This window comes from Vigna unguiculata, chromosome 3 (genome assembly GCF_037176805.1).
Source record: "Vigna unguiculata cultivar grain cowpea cultivar isolate G323 ecotype 2 chromosome 3, ASM3717680v1, whole genome shotgun sequence".
NCBI classification, from domain to species: Eukaryota; Viridiplantae; Streptophyta; class Magnoliopsida; order Fabales; family Fabaceae; genus Vigna; species Vigna unguiculata.
In genome coordinates, this window is record NC_140794.1 from 56,725,979 (window position 1) to 56,745,958 (window position 19,980).

Sequence of the window (19,980 nt, forward strand, 5' to 3'; positions counted from 1 at the left end):
CTTTACACATTAGGAAGTAGGATGACAACGGTGCGGGGCGGGGACGGGTTTCGCTATCCCATACCCATCCCCGTAGAAAAAATTCATCCCCATCCGCATACCAAAATCCAACGGCTATCAAACTTTTGTCCCATCCTCATCCCCACCAGTTAACGGGTATAATCTCGTACCCATACCCATATCTATTTTCTTACTACTTCAATATTTTTAATTAATTTTTATAAAATAATAAAAAAATACGATAAAGAAAACATAATATTATCAAATATTCAATATTAGGAGGATGATTCTTTCTTCAATATCAAAGTACTTTGAAATAAATTATAATTGTTTACCTTTTAAATTAGAATACCAACAAAAAATTCATAAGAACCAAAATATTTATTAAATTTGCAAACATTAATGAAACCTAGTTGATAAAATTTTAAAGTATTTTTAAAAAAATATAAAAGGAAAACAATAATTCAAACTAAAATATGTTTTAAATGTTTGTTTACTTCAATTTTTTATATTCTAATGAATCTCTTTTGTATAACTAATAAAAGTTATAATATATCACTTGATCAAAAGGATGCAAAAGAACAAATAATAAGCATAATAATAAAAATTTAACATAGATATTGTATTTTTTGAACTCTAATATATGTTGGATGGTGATAAAAAATATTCATGACAATTACATTAAGTTTTTATATTGTAGTAAATAAAAGTTATTTATACAATTGTATTGAAAAAATTACAATATGATTGATAATGAGTTAGACAATAAAAATTAGATAAAATATATTGAAATAGTATTCTACATGATGAAAATAAACAATAAATAAAAATATTCAAAAAAATTAACAAATGTTTAGAAACAATTTGAGAGACCATTGAAAGAAATCACACAAAGGAAAATAAATGTATAATTAAGGGTATGCTAGGATGAAAAATACCTTAGAGATCTATGAAAACTTTTCAAATATCACATATATACTCAATGGATGAAAAATAACAAAAATTATTTTAGCGAAACAAAATAGTTCTTCAAATTAAACAAAAATTAATAATAATAATAATAATAATAATAATAAGTAAAATATTTTTTTATATTACCGAGTAAATGAAAGTTTTGTGCTATTAAACACTTAAATTGAGATTATTAAACATTCTCATGAAAGAAAAATATACAATATATAGAAATATTAAAAAATAATAGAAATATTTAAATGTGAGACATAATTTTTTTTTTAATTGACATACATCATTTTAACATAATTACATAAAGGTTATGATAAAATGAAAAATATAATAGAGATGTGAATGAGTTTTATAACAAACTAAATAATTAGAAGAAATAAAAAATAGAAATATATATATATATATATATATATATATATATATATATATATATATAATGTTACTTAATTAATTGTGAATATTTTAATAACTTAAACGGGACAGGTATTATGGCAAGGATATGTACATCCTCATACTCATCCCATACCCAATTAAAAAATTCGGGGATTTTCCATACCCATACTCAGTCAATGCGGGGGTTTCCCATCATAACAGGAACACGTGGGCAGGTTTATTTGCCATCTATATAATCAAGTATATACTAATGATATAATTATTCAATTAGGGAAGTCAATTCTTAAGATTTAAAGAATAATTATAGGTAGAGAGTTTCCTATTTATTCTTATTATTTGGAACGTGATTCGAGAAAACATCTTTAAATATAGGGATATTTATTTCATTTCTTTGGTAGTTACAATTTTTTTTTATCGTAGTTACAATTATAGTAAATTGTGTATTAATTTGTACTGTATTATTAACAATAACTAAAAACTCCTCCAATAGTAACGATCAAGATCCACCATTCGGTATGAATATGAGTAATTCCCATTTTTTTGTAATTAGGTATGGAGTTGAGGATGAGTTTGTTCATATTTGTCTCATCCTTATCCTCTTACCCGCCTTCATCCTCGTCTTTATTTATATATTAAAATGGTCATAATCTATTAGGTAATCTTTTATATATATATATATATATATATATATATATATATATTTATTTATTTATTTATATGTATTTACATATATGTATAATTTTTAATCTTTATTTTTCTTTTAGATTACATTTTTCTCTTTTTTTAATTGTTTGGCTTACCATGAAATCAATTCACATCTTCAAAATATTTTCTTTTTCATCAAAACCTTTGTACACCTATTCCCAAATAATGTATGTAAATTAAATATTTTTAATGTTTCAAATTTAAATATTTCTATTTCATTTGATTTTTTTATTTATTGTTTATTTTTTTACATAGAATGTCTAATTTTTATTTTAAGTGTTCAATAACTTAAATCTTTTATTTACTAAGTATTATAAAAAAAATTATCTTCTTTATTCTCTTATACTTAATTTTTGTTTTATTTAAATAATGTTTTTTTTGTTTTGCTAAAACAATTTTTATTTAAACTATTGGTTGGTTCTCATTTTATTTTTTAAATATCAATTAGAACATTAGATCTTGATTAGTCTCAATTGGATCCTTTTTTTTTTTATGTGTAACAAATAGGTCATTTCAGCTCCTTTTCGTGAAACAACATTTGAACTTGATGAGTTGTAGTATTGTATGAATTATGTGTCATTTGCTCTAACATTTAAAGAGGCAAGCTTTGAAATAAGAGGTTGTCTTTCCCGTTCTTCATTGTTCGGGTGAAGTATGTCTCACTCTCGATCTTTTTCATCTTGCAGGTGTAATGGTTGGGGATGCAAAATCCTAACGTGTCTTCTCATGGTGGTGAAACGAGGAGATTGAGTGTAAAACTCATTTGCTATTGTGGTGAGAATACAATCTTAAAAATTGTAGAACTTCTATAATGGAAAACAATTTTAAGATTGTCTTAAGTTCAAAGTAAGATCCATGGAAGCAAAATTTACTATTCTCTTTGGTTATTAAAAGTCTGTCAAAAGCACATGTTCGTAAGATATGAAGTGAGTTTTTTTTTTTTTTGCTTAAAATAGTAGGTGTGAAGAATTTGTTAGCTACAATTATTTTTGATGATTGAGTGAATAAGAAATTAAAGAAAGGGTTGGTCCAAAGAATAAAGAAATTGATGATGAAAAATGAAAGAATAGAATGGTGAAAACATAAAAATATCAATACTATTACCATTACTACTATTAATACTACTACTACCATTCTAAATAACACTACTAATGTGTAACCACTATTGTTACTACTGCCATAACTATTGTTCATATTACCACGAGTTGAGTGTCACTACTACTACTACTACTATTATTATTATTATTATTATTATTATTATTATTATTATTATTATTATTATTATTAATGCCACAATTACCACTACTATCTTTATGGTGTTTAGAATATAATAAATTTAATATAATTTTCGTTTGCTATATGATCGATTAAATATCATAATATGTAGTTATTAAACTAATTCTTATGCTTAATTTTCAACAATTTGCCTTTAGCTTCAGCATTATAATTTTTTTTAGTAGTAATTTAAATTTGGTAAAAAATTGGACGATACAAGCCCCTCCGTATACTTCATCCTTATCTTAAATATAACATCACTAAATTAGTTAATAAAAAAATATTTTATTCAAACTAAAAATATGTTTTTAAATAATTCTAACTTAATATAATAACAATTAAATGCTATAATTTTTAAATACAATAATTTTTTTATTATTTTATGCAAATATGTGTTCGTGTCGGTGCATCATACTTCAAAATAAACCGGTATAATAATTATTTTTTCACAAATTATTTTAACAACTTAGTAATTAATTGCTATATTTAGTGAAAGTAGCTTGAAAGATAATTTTTCTTAATCTTAATAAAGTATCAATTATTTTTTTTTTTGTGTATATAAAATCTTCTTAAAATTCGATAATAAAAAAAAATATTATAAACTAGTCTGAAAATAGTTTTAAAAACTATTACTGCAACACAAGTTTGTAATGATTTGGGATAAAAGGAAATACTAAATTTATTGATATTTAATTAATTAAGACTTCTCATTTTCTGTTTGCAGCACCCCTTCTGCCTTTAGTGGATTCTTCTTTTATTATGAAAATTTCCACCCTTTTGATATGATAATAGTAATAATAAATTATTATAAAATTCGATCCCGAATAAATAAGGTTAGCAAAATCCGGTTATGCAACCCATTGATGGACCCGTTCCCAGTCCCGGACCCGTTCCCGAAAGAGGTGGGTTAATGCTAAACCCTACATAACCCATTTTGAATTTCTGCTAAAGGTGCGGGGAATGCAATGCTCCAAAGTTGGCACTGTCCCTCTGAATCTGATCTACTATGAATCGTTTGAAGGCAATTGTTGCTAACCTCAGATTCCTCGACTCGCCAGTCACCACGAGACTCATTGCAACTCGGTCTATCCGAATCACTCAGAACCAGGTGACTCATTTCTCTCTTTACACTCCATCTCCCTTTTTTGATCATTCTCACGATTTTCCCTTTCCCAACCTCCATCGGAAGCTCTACTTTTCTTCCAAATCAAATCCCATTACCGAGCTTATTTTGACGAGCCATTGGTCCAAGGAGTTAGAGCACGAGTTAGAAAAATGCTACCCATCCCTGACCCATGAAACTGTTGTTTACATTTTAAAGCGGTTGGAAGCATATCCAGAAAAAGCATGGCGCTTTTTTGATTGGGTTAGTACCAATAAATGGTTTAGAGCAAGTTCTACAGTATATGGCTTAATTCTTAGGATCTTGGCCACTGAGGAGACGATAAAACAATTTTGGATTATTCTATGGACTATGAAGAGAAAAGGGTTTTATTTTTATGAAGAGATGTATTTTTCAAGTTTAGTCGCTTTTAAAAGGAAAAAGATGGACAGGGATTGCTCGTCTCTTACCCACTTCTATAATCGGAGTATACGGGAAGATGCAATGCGTAGAGTTGTTGCCAATGTTGTTGGCATCATTTCAGTGTCTAAATGGGGTGATGGTGTTAATGGTGAACTTGCAAAGGTTAAAATTCAGCTCTCCGATAATTTTGTAATAAGGGTTTTGAGAGAGCTTCGAAACACTCCTTTAAAGGCTTACGAGTTCTTTCGTTGGGTTGGTAGACAATCTGGTTATGTGCATAATACAATGACTTATAATGCACTTGCAAGAGTTCTGGCGAGGACAGATTCAATTGAGAAGTTTTGGAGTGTCATTGAGGAGATGAAGAGTGTGGGTCATGAATTGGATATTGATACTTACTTAAAGATATCAAGGATGCTTCAAAAGAATAGGATGATGGAAGATGCTGTCAAGCTTTATGAGCTGATGATGGATAGTTCATATAAGCCTTCTGTTAAGGATTGCAACTTTCTTTTGAAAAGTATCTCTGAAGGTGATAAGCCAAATTTGGATTTAGTTTTCAGGTTTTCTAAGAAATATGAGTCAACAGAGCACGCTCTCTCCAAGGCAATCTATGATGGGATCCACAGGTCTTTGACAAATTCTGGGAAGCTTGACGAAGCTGAGAATATTGTTAATCGTATGAGAAATGCTGGTCATGAACCTGATAACATCACATATGGCCAAGTGATTGTTGGACTTTGTAAGATGAGGAGGCTTGAAGAAGCATGTAAAGTGCTGGAGGAAATGGAATCTTGTGGTTGCATCCCTGATAATAATACTTGGACCCTATTGGTCCAAGGGCATTGTGCTGCGAATGAAGTAGACAGGGCCTTACTATGTTTACATAAGATGATTGCAAAGGGCTGCAATCTTGATGCTGCTGTTTTAGGTGTTCTGACAGACAGTTTTCTTGGTCAAAAGCGAATAGATGATGCATACAAGTTACTTGTAGAGGTTGCTACTAAACACGGTGCATCTCCGTCACACAGTACATATAAGAAACTGATTGTAAATCTATTGGAAATTGGGAAATTTGACGAGGCTCTTAACCTTCTTTGTTTGACTAGGAAACACAAATACACACCAATTATTGAACCCTTTGTGCAGTATATTTCTAATGTTGGGTCTGTTGAAGATGCTGTAAAATTCCTGAAGAGTAAGGGAAGTCCCCGGTCGTATTTGATCTACCTTCGTGTTTTTAAATCTTTGCTTGGAAAAGGTAGACTTTCTGACGCCAACGATCTATTGAGCAAAATACCCTCCTATATTAGTAAAAGCAAAGAAATCCGTGAACTCTTCAATTCAATGGAGAATTGCAAGGTGCACAGCCTCGGCGATATCAGCCAGTAACGTAAGCATTTAAGGAGGCTTCTACTTGCTATGTTCCTTTCTTTGTTCATTTAACAGAGATGGATATATACATGCTTGACAATTTATAGAATGAAAACCTTTTGAGGTAGAATCACTGTTTTAGCCTCCAAGATTAGTTCATTTTCTTACGTTCAATTGATATTTTTTTACCATGTAATGTTTTAACTCTTTAGTTATATTCAAATGTGTTTCGACTACGGCCTCCGAGTTGACTACAGAATTTGGAAAAAGAATAATGATCTTCTAATGTATATTAAGCTCTTCATTGTTGTAGTTGTTGTTTTGTTTAGAAGATTTCCATTGGCTAATGCTAACTTTAGCTCATTGTTCTTGTTAATGCTAACTTTAGCTCATTGTTTCTGTTTAGAAGATTTCCATTGTTTTTGTTAATTTTAGCTCATTGTTGTATTTAGGGCAATGATTTTTTTCTATCGTTGTACAATACATGTTTTGATGCTCTGGAATTTACTGCTGCAATTAAAAGATAGCTGGTTCCATAGGAGGTCTTGAATCAGTTAATTTAGAGAGGGAGAATAAAAGCTCATTTTGAGAGCAAGGACACTCTGATGAGCTTTGAGCTACAATAGTATTAAAGGAACCTAGTTGGCTGAAGAAATTGTACTCTGGGCTGTAGCTCCGTGATGTCTTTGAATGTTTAATCCAGTTATTAAATGTTTAATCTTTAAATTAATTTTGAAGGTTTTCCCCAATATTAACTATTATTTTTTGATGATGAATAATTCATATCAATATCATGATTAAAAAAATATTAAATTTACAATAATGCTTTAATAAGGTTTTGGATATTAAAAATTTGGGTCCATAATATCATTAATAATGGGTTAGTCTGACACGTTTTGATTAGCTTTATCCTTGGTCCACCAAAAATGGGCCGTGTCAAGTTGATTTGCTATTGAAAAATTATATATTTAAAGTATATTTAATCATATAAATATTTTTTAAGATTTTAATTGGATAAATTAAAATAATTATTATATTTACATATTAAATGTTAAATTATCTTATTATAACTAATAATTGAAATTTAATTTATAAGTGTCAATGATTTAAATTATAATAGTATTACATATTTAAATATATACAAAAATATAATATAGAAAATTTAATTTTCTATATTATATTTTTGATGATGAATAATTCATATAATATCATGATTAAAAAGTATTAAATTTACAATAATGGTTTAGTAAGGTTTTGGGTATTAAAAATTTAGGTTCATCATATTATTAGTAAAGTTGGAGTGAGAAAATGAGTTAACCTAGTTTGTTTTGACCAGTTTCGCCCTTGGTCCACAAAAAATGTGGGTCGGGTCAAGTTGGTCCGCCATTGAAAAACGGGTCAGAGACTACAACCCGTCACAAAGCAACCTAACTTGCTACTTTTTTTTTATTTATATTTTTTTGTAATTTTTATTTATAATATTTCTTTATATATATATTCTTATAAATAAATATTTAGAGTATATTTAATCATATAAATATTTTCTAAGCTTTTAATGGATCAATTAATATATTTAATTGGATAAATTAAAATAATTATTATATTTATATGTTAAATGTTAAATTACTCTATTATAATTAATAATTGGAACTTAATTTGTAAGTGTCAATTATTTAAATTATAATATTATTACATATTTACATATAAAAAAATTAATATAGAAAATTTAATTTTTTACTTGTTTTTAAATTTAAAAAAATTAAAAAAAATAAATAAATAAAAAGGACTAGCAGGCCTGGACGGGTTGATCCACCAGTTTGACGGACTAGACAGGCCAAGTCAAAACTAGCATGACAGGTTGAAAACTCCAACCTGACCCGCTCTTTTATTAATGAGCTGGCGAGCCTAACCTACTTTGACACCCCTATAGTAAAGTTTATTTAAGGTCTTGTAGGTAAGACAATTGATTACCTTTACTACTACATTAACATTTAAATCAATTTATGTTTAATTTTTTTAAGAAAATACCTTATGTGAAGAATTGAAAAAAAAAAAACTTGAGAATATTTTTTTCAAAAATTAATGGTTAAATATGTTTTTAGTCCTTACACTATTACGCAGATCGGAAATAGTTCTTTCCTACAACTTTGAACTATTTTGATCCTCATACTTTTAAGAGTGATGATTTTATTACTTGATTTTGGATGATGTTAAACCTTTATTCACCTGACAAACGACGTTCAACTTATACTTATGTATAATGACATGTGATTGTCACATGTTTAATTGTTTTTTTAAGTCAAATTTAAATTTTTTATAAATTCCTTTTTATCCTATCTTTTCTACTTCTTCCCTTGTTTCTTCGTCTTTCTATTCAATTTCTTCATATTTTTATCTCTCATTTTTTTTCCTTAATTCAAATTATCTCATTCACACATTCTTTCTCCTCGTATTCATTTATGTAGTAATACAAAATTTTATCTTTCTTTACGGGCATTTCAAAACTCCATTTCAAGTATATTTTTGAAATTAAAAATAGTAACAAGAGAACAAATAATGTTTTAAAATTAGAATAATTCTTACTATAGTTAATATACTTGCTTTATTTATTTGTACTTATTATGACTTCTAAGTTCTTTTTTCATATAAAGTTTAGGATAGTTGAATTTCCATTTTTTTAAAAACAAAAAGAAATATCCAATTCAAAGAACATATATAAATAGAGTTCTATAGTTAGTAAACCAGATTTTTATACTGACATGACATGAGATAGATACTCACAATTTTTATGAAATGAGTATTATATATCACTAATAATTTTAAATTTATAAAGCAAAAAAGAAAACAAAGGTTTCTCCAAAATTAATTATATATTTAAGTAATTTTTTGTTTAAATTATTTTTTTTATATTAAGATTGTAATTTTTTTATTATACTAAAAATAAATATGTAAATAGTTATTATATTAAACCCACTATAAATGGATCGAGTTTTATAAATAATGTGGCAAAGAGTTTAGTTTGGTGAATTTTAATTTGGAAAATGTTTTTTTTTTTCAATTTATAATTTTTAATATATTATGTTCTAAATTGAAATTTAATATATTAAAAAAAACTAAAATCATTAAATTAAATAGTCGCTATTTATTGTAATTTAATCATATGAAATAAATATTTATTATGTATAATATACAGTAAAAAATCCCAGTTAATTTTAACGAAGCAATTTGTTTATTTGTATAAATTTTATTTCATGAATCAACTAAAAACATAAAACGACTATTTTATGTTTATTCACTAATTAAACCACCATGGAAACCCATGACTTGGATTCATACCCCCAAAAACAAATTGCCCGTGGACAGTGCTTATTCCTTAAACCCTCTCTAACTCTAACCATCAGAGCCACACTACCCATTTCGGCGTTACGATGAACCGCGTGAAAGCAGTTGCCGCTTCTCTCAGGGTGCTCCAGTCTTCACTCGCTACCCGAGTTCTGGTGACTCGAAATCAGGTGACTCACTTCTCTCTCCATAATCCATTGCCCCATTTGGATTCGTCTCGTAATTTACAATTTCCCATAAGTCACAGCAAACTCTATTTTTCTACCAAGCCGAGCTCTATTGTGGACCTTGTTTTGACCAACGATTGGTCCAAAGCGTTAGAACTCAATTTAGAAAATAGTTGCCCGTCAATGACCCATGAAACCGTTATTTACGTCATAAAGCGGTTGGATAAAAATCCAGAAAAAGCTTCGTGCTTTTTCAATTGGGTCATTAAGAAAGACTGGTTTAGGTCAAGCTCTTCAGTGTTCAGCTTAATTGTTAGGATCTTGGCCACCAAGGATACTATGAAACTATTTTGGATTACTTTAAGGATGATGAAGGAACATGGATTTTATCTCAACGAAGAAACATATGTCACAATTTATGTTCGCTTTAAAAAGGAAAAGATGAACAGTGACGCCGTTGCTTTGACCCACTTTTATAATCGGATGCTAGAGGAGAATGCAATGCAAAGTGTTGTCACCAAGGTGGTCGGTATCATTTCAGTGTCTGAATGGGGTGAGGAGGTTATGGGTGAACTTGCAAAGCTCAAAATTCAGCTGTCGGATAATTTTGTAATAAGGGTTTTGAAAGAGCTTCGAAATACTCCTCTAAAGTCTTACAAGTTCTTTCATTGGGTTGGGACACAACCTGGTTATGAGCGTAATACTGTGACTTACAATGCAGTTGCAAGTGTTCTCGCGAGGAATGACTCAATTCAGGAGTTTTGGAGTGTCATTGAAGAGATGAAGAGTGTGGGTTATGCATTGGATATTGATACTTACATAAAGATATCGAGGCAGCTTCAAAAGAATAGGATGATGGAGGATGCTGTCAAGCTTTATGAGCATATGATGGATGGTTCATATAAGCCATTGGTTCAAGATTGCAGTCTCCTTTTGAAGAGCATATCTGCAAGTGATAAGCCAAATTTGGATTTAGTTTTCAGGGTTGTTAGGAAATATGAGTCGACAGGGCACACTCTCTCCAAGGCTATTTATGATGGAATCCACAGGTCTTTGACAGGTGCTGGGAAATTTGATGAAGCTGAAAATATTGTTAGGACTATGAGAAATGCTGGTCATGAGCCTGACAACATCACCTACAGTCAAGTGGTTTTTGGACTTTGCAAGATGAGGAGGTTTGAAGAAGCATTTAAAGTGCTGGAGGAGATGGAATCTTGTGGATGCATCCCTGATATTAAGACTTGGACCATTTTGATCCAAGGGCATTGTGATGCCAAGGAAATAGACAATGCTTTACTTTGTTTTTATAAGATGATTGAAAAAGGCTGCAATCCGGATGCTGATTTATTGGATGTTCTGGTTGACGGTTTTCTTAGTCAAAACAGAATAGAAGGTGCGTACGAGTTGCTTATAGTGATTAGTAGGAAGTGTCGTATATCTCCATGGCAAGCTACATATAAAAAACTGATTGAAAAGCTATTGGGAGTCATGAAGTTTGAGGAAGCACTTCAACTTCTTCGTTTGATGAAGACCCACAACTACCCTCCATATCATCTACCCTTTGTGCCTTATATTTCAAAGTTTGGGTCTGTGGAGGATGCTGAGGCATTCCTGAAGGCATTGAGTGTAAAAAGTTACCCATCGCATGCTGTTTACGTTCAGGTTTTTGAATCCTTATTCGAAGAGGGTAGACTCTCTGAGGCCAGGGATCTATTGTACAAGACTCCTCACCATATCCGTACACACAGTAAAATCTCTAAACTTTTTGGTTCATCTGAAAGGGACACTCAGACTCAGCTGCTGCCTGATCCCTAGAACTTCTCTCTCAGTAGGTATCTCGTCTTTCTTCAAAATTCAAATGATTGATACTATCAAGTTTGATCATTAGCTTGCAACACCACTGGACACAGGAAGTGATGTGAGGCTAAGCTTCATTTTTAAATTATAACAAATTTTCATCTTTGACCCGTAAAGTTATAAAATCAATGGCTATTTTTCAGAAGATTCTGCATTGTAGCTTTTAGTGTGTTTTTTTTTTTCTAACGGAGATGGATGTACATGCTTGGCAATTCATAAGTTCCCTTTTCCCTATCACCTCTTAGGACAATCATTAGCCTCGAATCAAGGTAATTTTACTCTTACCAATTTGGTGTTTTTGTCAGAGAGTTGTGCCACTGAGAGGGTTATTTATAGATTGAATTAAGGTACAAGTCAAATGCTGATAGATGAGTGAAATTATAGTGCTCTTCGGATCTTAGAAAGGATGATAATATTTGCAGTCTCTCATTGGATTGAATAGGATGAACTATTTGACATGCTACTAGTCAAATTTAGAGATTCTCTCACATAATATATTAGTGCTTTGGGTTGGATTCTTCTATTTTTCTTAAGTCTTAACAAATGTTTATGACAGTTTGGCCACAACCAACTTTAGGAATGCTATTGCTACATATTTTTTCTTACTTTCAATATAGGAAATGATCTTCTTGTATTTTTCCATCTATTGTTTCTTTCATAGATGAAAGATTTGCCCCCTCTTAAAAGATGAGAGTTTATATAATACACAGTTATTGTTAAGCACCCTTTGAACCTCTTTTTATCAATTACTGAAACATTAATTCTAATCAAATAATTTTCAGTGTTGATAATTTAACCATTGGTGCATTCTTATTTGAATATTGCTTATTTTATGAATTCGAAGTGATATTTGAACTTGAAAAGTTTCTTTATGATCCTTGATGAAATTTCCATGGATTTAAGTAAAATATTATTATTTTAAGAAGAATATCATTTTGGTCCTTTTAAAATTATGAGTTCATTTTTTTTTTTACAAAACTAAATCGTGTTAAATTTAGTTTTGGTAAATGACTGTTATATCATGTTGCACTCCTTAAACAAGGATCTATGTGACAAACATAGTTATATGTAAACTATGAGTGATTTACTTTTAATTTTCTATAAGTAGTTAATTTTCAGTCTCTCAAAATTGAAAGGAAAAACATTAATAAAATTTGTTTTCAATTACCAAATACTGAAAACAGGACTTTTTCTTCATAAAAACAATATGATGTCTAAAATTACGTTCGAACTTGCTACTCTCCGTCCCACTATGAAAAGAAGCAAGATGCTTAAATTAGGTTTTATACTCAATCTTATTTATAAAGCAATGTTAAAAAAATCAATAAATATTATGTCTCAATATATTTCATACACCCATAAATGATATAAACTAGTAAAATAATAAGTAATTTAATATACATTTTAGTTTTATTGTCATGTAAGCAATTATTATTTTAACGAGTTGTTAGTCCACTACGAGAATCCACTACGAAAATAAAGATTATTTTAAACATTTGGTAAAAATGTGGATCATCTGCAACAAACACTACGAGATGATGAAAAAGGTATTTAAACCTAAAATAAAGTAGTTGAAGGATAAAAACTATAGAGGAATCAAACACATTTCATTTTAAATATTTGATTTTGTTTTTTAGATTTGTCACTAATTTAAGTTATCAACAACTTACTTTTATAAATACAACAAATGAAAATAAAAATAGAAACCTAAAAACGAATTAATGATATTAAAGAGGACAAAAATCATACTTAGCTCATTTTTGTTATAAATTTAGGACTCGAAGAATTCATTATCATACTCGATAAAATCGCACGAACTAACGTTAATTCGAGACGGAAATAAACTGTTGTTCACAGAAATTAGGATAATAAGACGAAACGCACTCTCAGTAACCAGAGAAAAAAAAAAGAAAAAAAAAAGAAAGAAAGAAGGAAATTGCATCTGCACCAGCATCAGCTTATCCCTTTCCATATGGCATATGTGAGGCCGTGGTTTCCACGACAGTAACACGACCATGAGCATGAACACGAACATGGAGTCGTGAAGAAAATGTTTTGTGAGTGCCATGAAGAAGAGGGCAGAGCTCCGACAACACGACCCCCAAGACTTGGAAGTTTTGAAAGCCGTTGCACAGGCCTGGTACAGCCACTCCGGCACTTCCAAGCCCATGAGTGAATTCGACGCTCATCGAAGGAATTTCAGAGGCAAGCCTTCAAGATTTAAGCTTCAAGCTTTGACCAACCCACCAACTTCTTCTAAAGACACTCATTGGGACTTTCAGCACTCACTCTGGGACTCCTATGAGCTTGTCACTGTCTCCAGAAGGATCGAGACAGGGTTAACTTTAGATAACCCTTTTCATGACTTATGTGGTTCCACTCCAATCCAACCCAAACGCAAGCCTGAGAGTAAGAATAGCCTCAGGAATCTCTTCAATCTTATGTCTTCTAGGCGCTTTAATGCCCCCAATATTCCACACCAAAACGATGCATGACTTTTATCTTCTTTTAAGTTTCATTTACTCTTCAATTTTATTCAATATATATGCCCCCTCCTATTCTCACAGATTTAGTTGTTTAAGTCAGAAGAAGTAAAGTTGGAATAAACAAAAAATAAACTATAGTATGCTATAGTTAAAATATGTTGTAGATAACTCGTGTTTATGCTTCATTATTAGTTCTTACATGGTAAAGTTCAATACTAATGTACTACAGGTATAAAACACTCAGGCAAACACAATAGCCTGCTGAGCAGGCATTTATTTCACAATCATACATAGTGATGATTTTGATGTATTATGTAGATTTTGTAGCAAACTAGGTTGTTGGTCATGTTCTCAAGGCCTGTAGGTCTTCCACTTCTGCAATTCAAATCGAGGTTTGTTCTTCCCGGGTTTGGACTGAACCCTTTCTTGGAACATGACTTCATCATCCTCAGTCTGATCATAATCTACCATCTCAGACCTCTCATTAGAATGTGAGTTGTGATGAGCGTTGTTGAAGGCCATGTGAGCATTGGGGTAGCGAGGGACATCAGTGAGAACACTCTGTGACCTGTGAACTTTTGATATGTGGGCGTGGTAGTCCTCTGAGCGCATCATTGTTTTCTGATGCTTTTTTTTTTTTTTCTCACAAGAACAGGTATATAAGCACAACTACACAATTAATCTGCTATCACACACTGCAATTTATAGACAGAATGGCAGGTACAACAACCTCTGTTTATTCTTAAATTGATTGCTTTGAATCTAATTCCTTGGATATTTATCATCTCCAAAAGCAGGAAGCAGATTCTACTTCTATGTCAGATTCCTTTCCTCCAGGGAATCTAATTCCATGGCAAGCAAGTAAGGCACACACACTCTCACTTTTATTAGTTAAAATTCATTTGAAGTTACTAAATTCTGAACAAGGATTCATAACATAACACTGCATTAATAACATTTTTCATTTGGGAGAAAGAGTAGAGAGTTGGAGTCAAAATTACATAACCAAATGGTTAATAATATATCTTTCTGGTACTGTAATGAAAAGGAAAATAGATAATGGTTCTGATATTGGCCAGAATGACATGTGAATAATTGAAAATAGCTGCACCATAGAGAGACATATTTTTGGCCAAACAAGTAGAAAGTTATATAGAGATGGAAAAATTCCTTTCCAATTACTTTTTAATTTGGATGTCAGTTCACACTAATCTTTTAAAATTCTTGTCGACACTAACATATTCCATCATATAAGAACACTGTTTAGTCACACTTGGCGTCTCACTGTCATAAAAGAACGGCTATTTTGGTAGATGGAGGACACGACACAACACACACAAGTAAGAACAATACACCATTTTAATTTTATGGAAGGATTTTATGATTTTTCATATTAGTTAAGACACACCAGTTTGAATGTTTCTACATGGAGTACTTCATGGAGCATTGAAGTCTTCATTTAACATGACTACGTATCTTTCTCTTGCATATATGCAGCTATTGAAATTTCAAATTATGTGTGGGGTTTGTATTGATTGTATCAACTATCAAAAAGACAAATGTTAAGATGGCTACCAAAGCGCGAGTAAAATTTGCTCATCTGTTACCACCAAACAATGTTGATAAAGAGCTTCTACTTGAACTAGTATTGTTTCCTCTTGAATTTTGTACCAAAACAATTGATTACTACTTCAGATAATGATGATGGTTAATTTTTTTAATGTTGCTGAATTAAAATATGTTATAAATAGATTAGATTATAAAATTAATCTCTTTAAAGGCATGCTACGAAATTTTATTCTTAAAAAGGTTTTCTTACCCTACTTTTCAGATGATGCTAAACTAACATTATCAGTCTTAGCTTATTTGATTATTGGTTTATATATATATATATATATATATATATATATATATATATATATTAATTTTTATGACTCATGATCTTAAATTTTTATGTTTCCGTAGCATACTCCAATAATGAAGTTTAACAAGATCATGTATATGACCTCTCTATAACAGAGACTTAAATGTCTTAAAGTTCACTGTTGAAATTGAATCACTCGTTCCCTTATTAGAGCATCTTTAACGTAAGATTTTCTTTTCGGAGAACTTATATTTTCTTTATAGGTTCATTCATATCACATAAGATATAAGATCTCTCAAAGGTAGTGTAACGTCCCAATTAATTAATGAGCGTAATTAAAGGAAGCGTCACATAATTATAATATAACAGCGCAGTTCTGGAGTTTAAACGTAAGACCTTACGAAATAAGGCACACCACGATGCCACAAGAGATAAAAGAGAATCATAAAAGTCTACTGGAACACTAGCATATAAAGACTGACTAATACATAGGCCATAGCCCTCAAGATATCCCAAGAACATTAAGCTGTAGAGTCGCCTCCTCCCTGATGACCATGACGATCCCTCGCGTCTGCTCCCATCAATAGATTGATGATCATCGCAAAGATAGAAACACGACATACAAGGTAATCAACAAGAAAAGGGTAAGCTAGAGCCAAACAACATCTTTATCATACAATTAAACATACTTTCGCCATCCAATATCAATACCACATCCAATCATGTTAAGACTCTTCAATCAATACACTACGACTCGACTCGACTCATCCGGATACGTATAACTTAGTCGGACTCAGCGGACGCTTGCACTTGTGGTGGATACCTCTGCTCGACCCTGAGCTGCTCATCTCCGAGCTATGTGTTACAAGTGTTACGATGAATCAAATCTCCCTCACCACAAGGTTAGCCCTTAATGAATTACAGGCCTCCTGCTACTCTCACCACAGGAGTCGGTCCGCTCTAAGTGAGACTAACTGGCTCCTTAGAGTGTCAGGATGCAGTCCTTACTTTGAATCCTTACTTAGTTATACAGATGGGGCACCACCATGGACACCCACTAACAGGGGTCATGGAATTACGTCCCGACCATTGAAGCGCGACCCTGAAAGTCTCACCTAGAGACCCCAAGGAATTATGCACTGACGCATACAAAACAAAATCCCGCAGCCAAAATAATATTCACCATGCACGTATACGTTAATTGTACCAATGTTTAAAGCCAACGCCTTTCATGTTCCAAGCCCAACTCATTTCATCTCATCATAAACCATCCGTGTACCAAGGATTTCCAAATCATATCGTTATCATGTCTCTTTCATACCAACCATTTCATTACAATCTCATGCGAAACTCATGCCAACCCATTATTCACAATTCATAACTTGTATCACTCAATCATACTCATTCATATCAAACCTTTATCACAATACTCAAAATCAAGCATGCATTATCCATACAATACAAAGCCAAGAAAGTCATCCCACATTGTACTGTCTTGCCCAGCACCTCGCTCAAGCTGGAGGGTCTCGCTCAGGCGAGCCCGCCTAGGCGAGGGCTCGAAACATGAAGCAGAAGCACCCGCGAGATCTCGCTTAGGCGAGACCCCTCTCGCCTGGGCGAGATGCTCGCTCGCTCAAAAACACAGTGGGTCGCCTGGGCGACCCTTCGTGGCAAAAATACCTAGGCGAGCCCCTGTTAATCTCGCCTAGGCGAGACATGCCCGCTTAAGCGAGTTTAACAGTTCTCGCCACTGTTTGCACCCGCGCAACACGTACACACATACCAAACACATATCCCAGCCAGCACAGTCACTCATGGCAGCACACAAACTCAATAATTCGACGAACTACAAGGACACAAGTCAAATCACACCATAAAAGAAGTTCTAGCTTCCCTTACCTGGAATAAGCTAGTAAAACGACCCAACACGCCCTCGATACCGAACGCACGAGCACCACAACTCAAGGAGCGAACGAAGAACTGAAAAGACAACGAAATGAACGAAAGGAACAATGGAGACGAAAAAGGCTAGCACAGTACTTACATGGAATAGAGCACAGCTTCGAGCTAGCTTGAAGATGGCGAAAAACCTAACCCTAGCAGAGCTCTTTGTGAGAGGGAGAAAGGGTTGTCTGAAAGAGTGAGTGTGAGATGGGATTAGGGCAACATAGCAAGGTTATATACATTGGGCCAACCCTTAGGCCCACTTACAAGGGCAGCCCACCAACTCTAGGGCAGAAAAGAAATAGGGCCTTACAGGTAGCTGCATCTTATAAACTTCTTCCATTCTCACTCCTACCTTTTATCACTATGTCAACCTTATAGACGTGGCTATGTATACATATGTATATACATGAATGATGATAAATAAAAGAAAAATATTAAAAAATATTAAATTTGTGTCTTAGAAATAATTTGAGATATCATTGAATCATTGAATGAGATCGTATAAAGGAAAATAAATGCACAATTAAGAGTATGATAAAATAAAAAAATAACTTAAAGATCTAAGAAAACTATTCAAATATCAACCTAGCGGGAGTTGAAAGATAGCGAAAATTGTTTTAACGAAACAAAGGAGTTTGTCAGATGAAGCAAAAATTAATAATAATAAAATAAAGAAGATAAAATGTTTATATTACCTAGTAAATGAAAGATTTATCTATCGAAAACTTAAATTGGGAATATTAAACATTCTCATGTGAAAAAAATGTACAATAAATAAAAATATTAAAAAAGAGTAAATATTTAAATATTAGACATAACAATTATTTAATTGACATACATCATTTGAACATAATTGTATAAAAATTGTGATCAGACGAAAAATATTTTGGAGATGCGAATTAAATAAAAAACATTTCATGACATGACAAGTCCAACAATCAGAAGAAATAAAAAATAAAAAAGGGAGTAGTGTGTGTGTTGTGGTGGGATTTAAGCGAGGATAAGAATATGGCGAGGATGAATATTATGGTGGGTACGAAGACAAGGACGAGGTGGATATGTACATCCTCATCCTCATCCCCATACTCAGTTGAAAGAGTTGGGTATTTTCCATACCCATACTATACCCAGTCATTGTGGAGATTGTAGAAAAGGGAATAGGTTTGAGAAATATCCACGGAAGCGGGTTTATTTGTGTTGAAAATAATCCAAGTTGAGTCAAAGTCCCACATTGGATAGAATAGACAAAGTTAAACACTATGTAAGAATAAAGACCCATAACACCATTGTCTTAAGGTTTTGGTGTAAAACTGGTGTCAAATGTCTTACAAGTATAAGACTAATGTCCTATATAAAACCACAATCTCTCAATGATTATAACCATAACCCATATATATGAAAAAATATAACCCAACAGTGATATCAGAGTCGATGGTTCGGAGTGACCGCATAACCATAACCAAAAAGGGATCACTCATACACCTGAAGGAAAATTATTGCTTATATATCTCATGGTGATTTTCTATCGGTAAGATGTTTTTTAATAGTTTAAAGTTTTTATTGCTTTAAATTTCAACTTGTTTCTTTAATACCGTAACCTATCTATGGTTTGACAGGTTATGTTTTTGGAGTTAGTTTTTAATTTTCCCAATTTAAAAATTATATCAAATTATAATTAATAGTTTATAAAATAGTTTTTTTAACATGCAGGACCTTTGTTTGAAAAAATTGAAGTAATATTTTCTGCAAACGTTAGTTTATAATTTTATACAATTATATATTTTTTTACTTTAAAATATTTACTAAAGTTTTACTCTTTAGCGTTTAAAATATTTATTATTTGATTGTAGTCTTTTTTTTTATACATGTATGATTTGTTTATTTATTTAGTTTTTTTTTTTATCATATAGGAACACATAATTGGATGGATGCATGTTTGAGTATACATCTCATACCAGTTTTTGAAGTAAAAATTTATATCTATGCTATCCTAGTTTTTGTTTGTTATAAGATTGTGTTTCACTAAGAAATATTAAGAGGAAGTAAAAATTCTATAACGAAAGATATGTTATTAAAAAAAAC

The 19,980-nt window shown here is 31.6% G+C and overlaps 3 protein-coding genes and 1 pseudogene across 3 annotated transcripts; 3 read left to right on the forward strand and 1 right to left on the reverse strand.

The window, feature by feature from the left end:
* The first annotated feature begins 4,192 nt into the window (after positions 1-4,192).
* LOC114176022 (pentatricopeptide repeat-containing protein At3g48250, chloroplastic pseudogene) lies at positions 4,193-6,643 on the forward strand (annotated as a pseudogene).
* Positions 6,644-9,556: 2,913 nt separating this feature from the next.
* On the forward strand, positions 9,557-12,213 carry LOC114175112 (pentatricopeptide repeat-containing protein At3g48250, chloroplastic-like). Its single transcript, XM_028059870.2, has one exon. The coding sequence runs from the start codon at positions 9,664-9,666 to the stop codon at positions 11,557-11,559; it is 1,896 nt and encodes a 631-aa protein (XP_027915671.1). The 5' UTR covers positions 9,557-9,663; the 3' UTR covers positions 11,560-12,213.
* A 1,203-nt stretch (positions 12,214-13,416) lies between these two features.
* On the forward strand, positions 13,417-15,808 carry LOC114175857 (uncharacterized). Its single transcript, XM_028060694.2, has 3 exons — positions 13,417-14,010; positions 14,885-14,948; positions 15,585-15,808. The coding sequence occupies exons 1-3, from the start codon at positions 13,668-13,670 to the stop codon at positions 15,589-15,591; spliced, it is 414 nt and encodes a 137-aa protein (XP_027916495.1). The 5' UTR covers positions 13,417-13,667; the 3' UTR covers positions 15,592-15,808.
* LOC114175858 (uncharacterized) lies at positions 14,246-14,770 on the reverse strand. Its single transcript, XM_028060695.2, has one exon. It carries the CDS (start codon positions 14,700-14,702, stop codon positions 14,439-14,441), a length of 264 nt encoding a protein of 87 aa, XP_027916496.1. The 5' UTR covers positions 14,703-14,770; the 3' UTR covers positions 14,246-14,438.
* Positions 15,809-19,980: the final 4,172 nt, after the last annotated feature.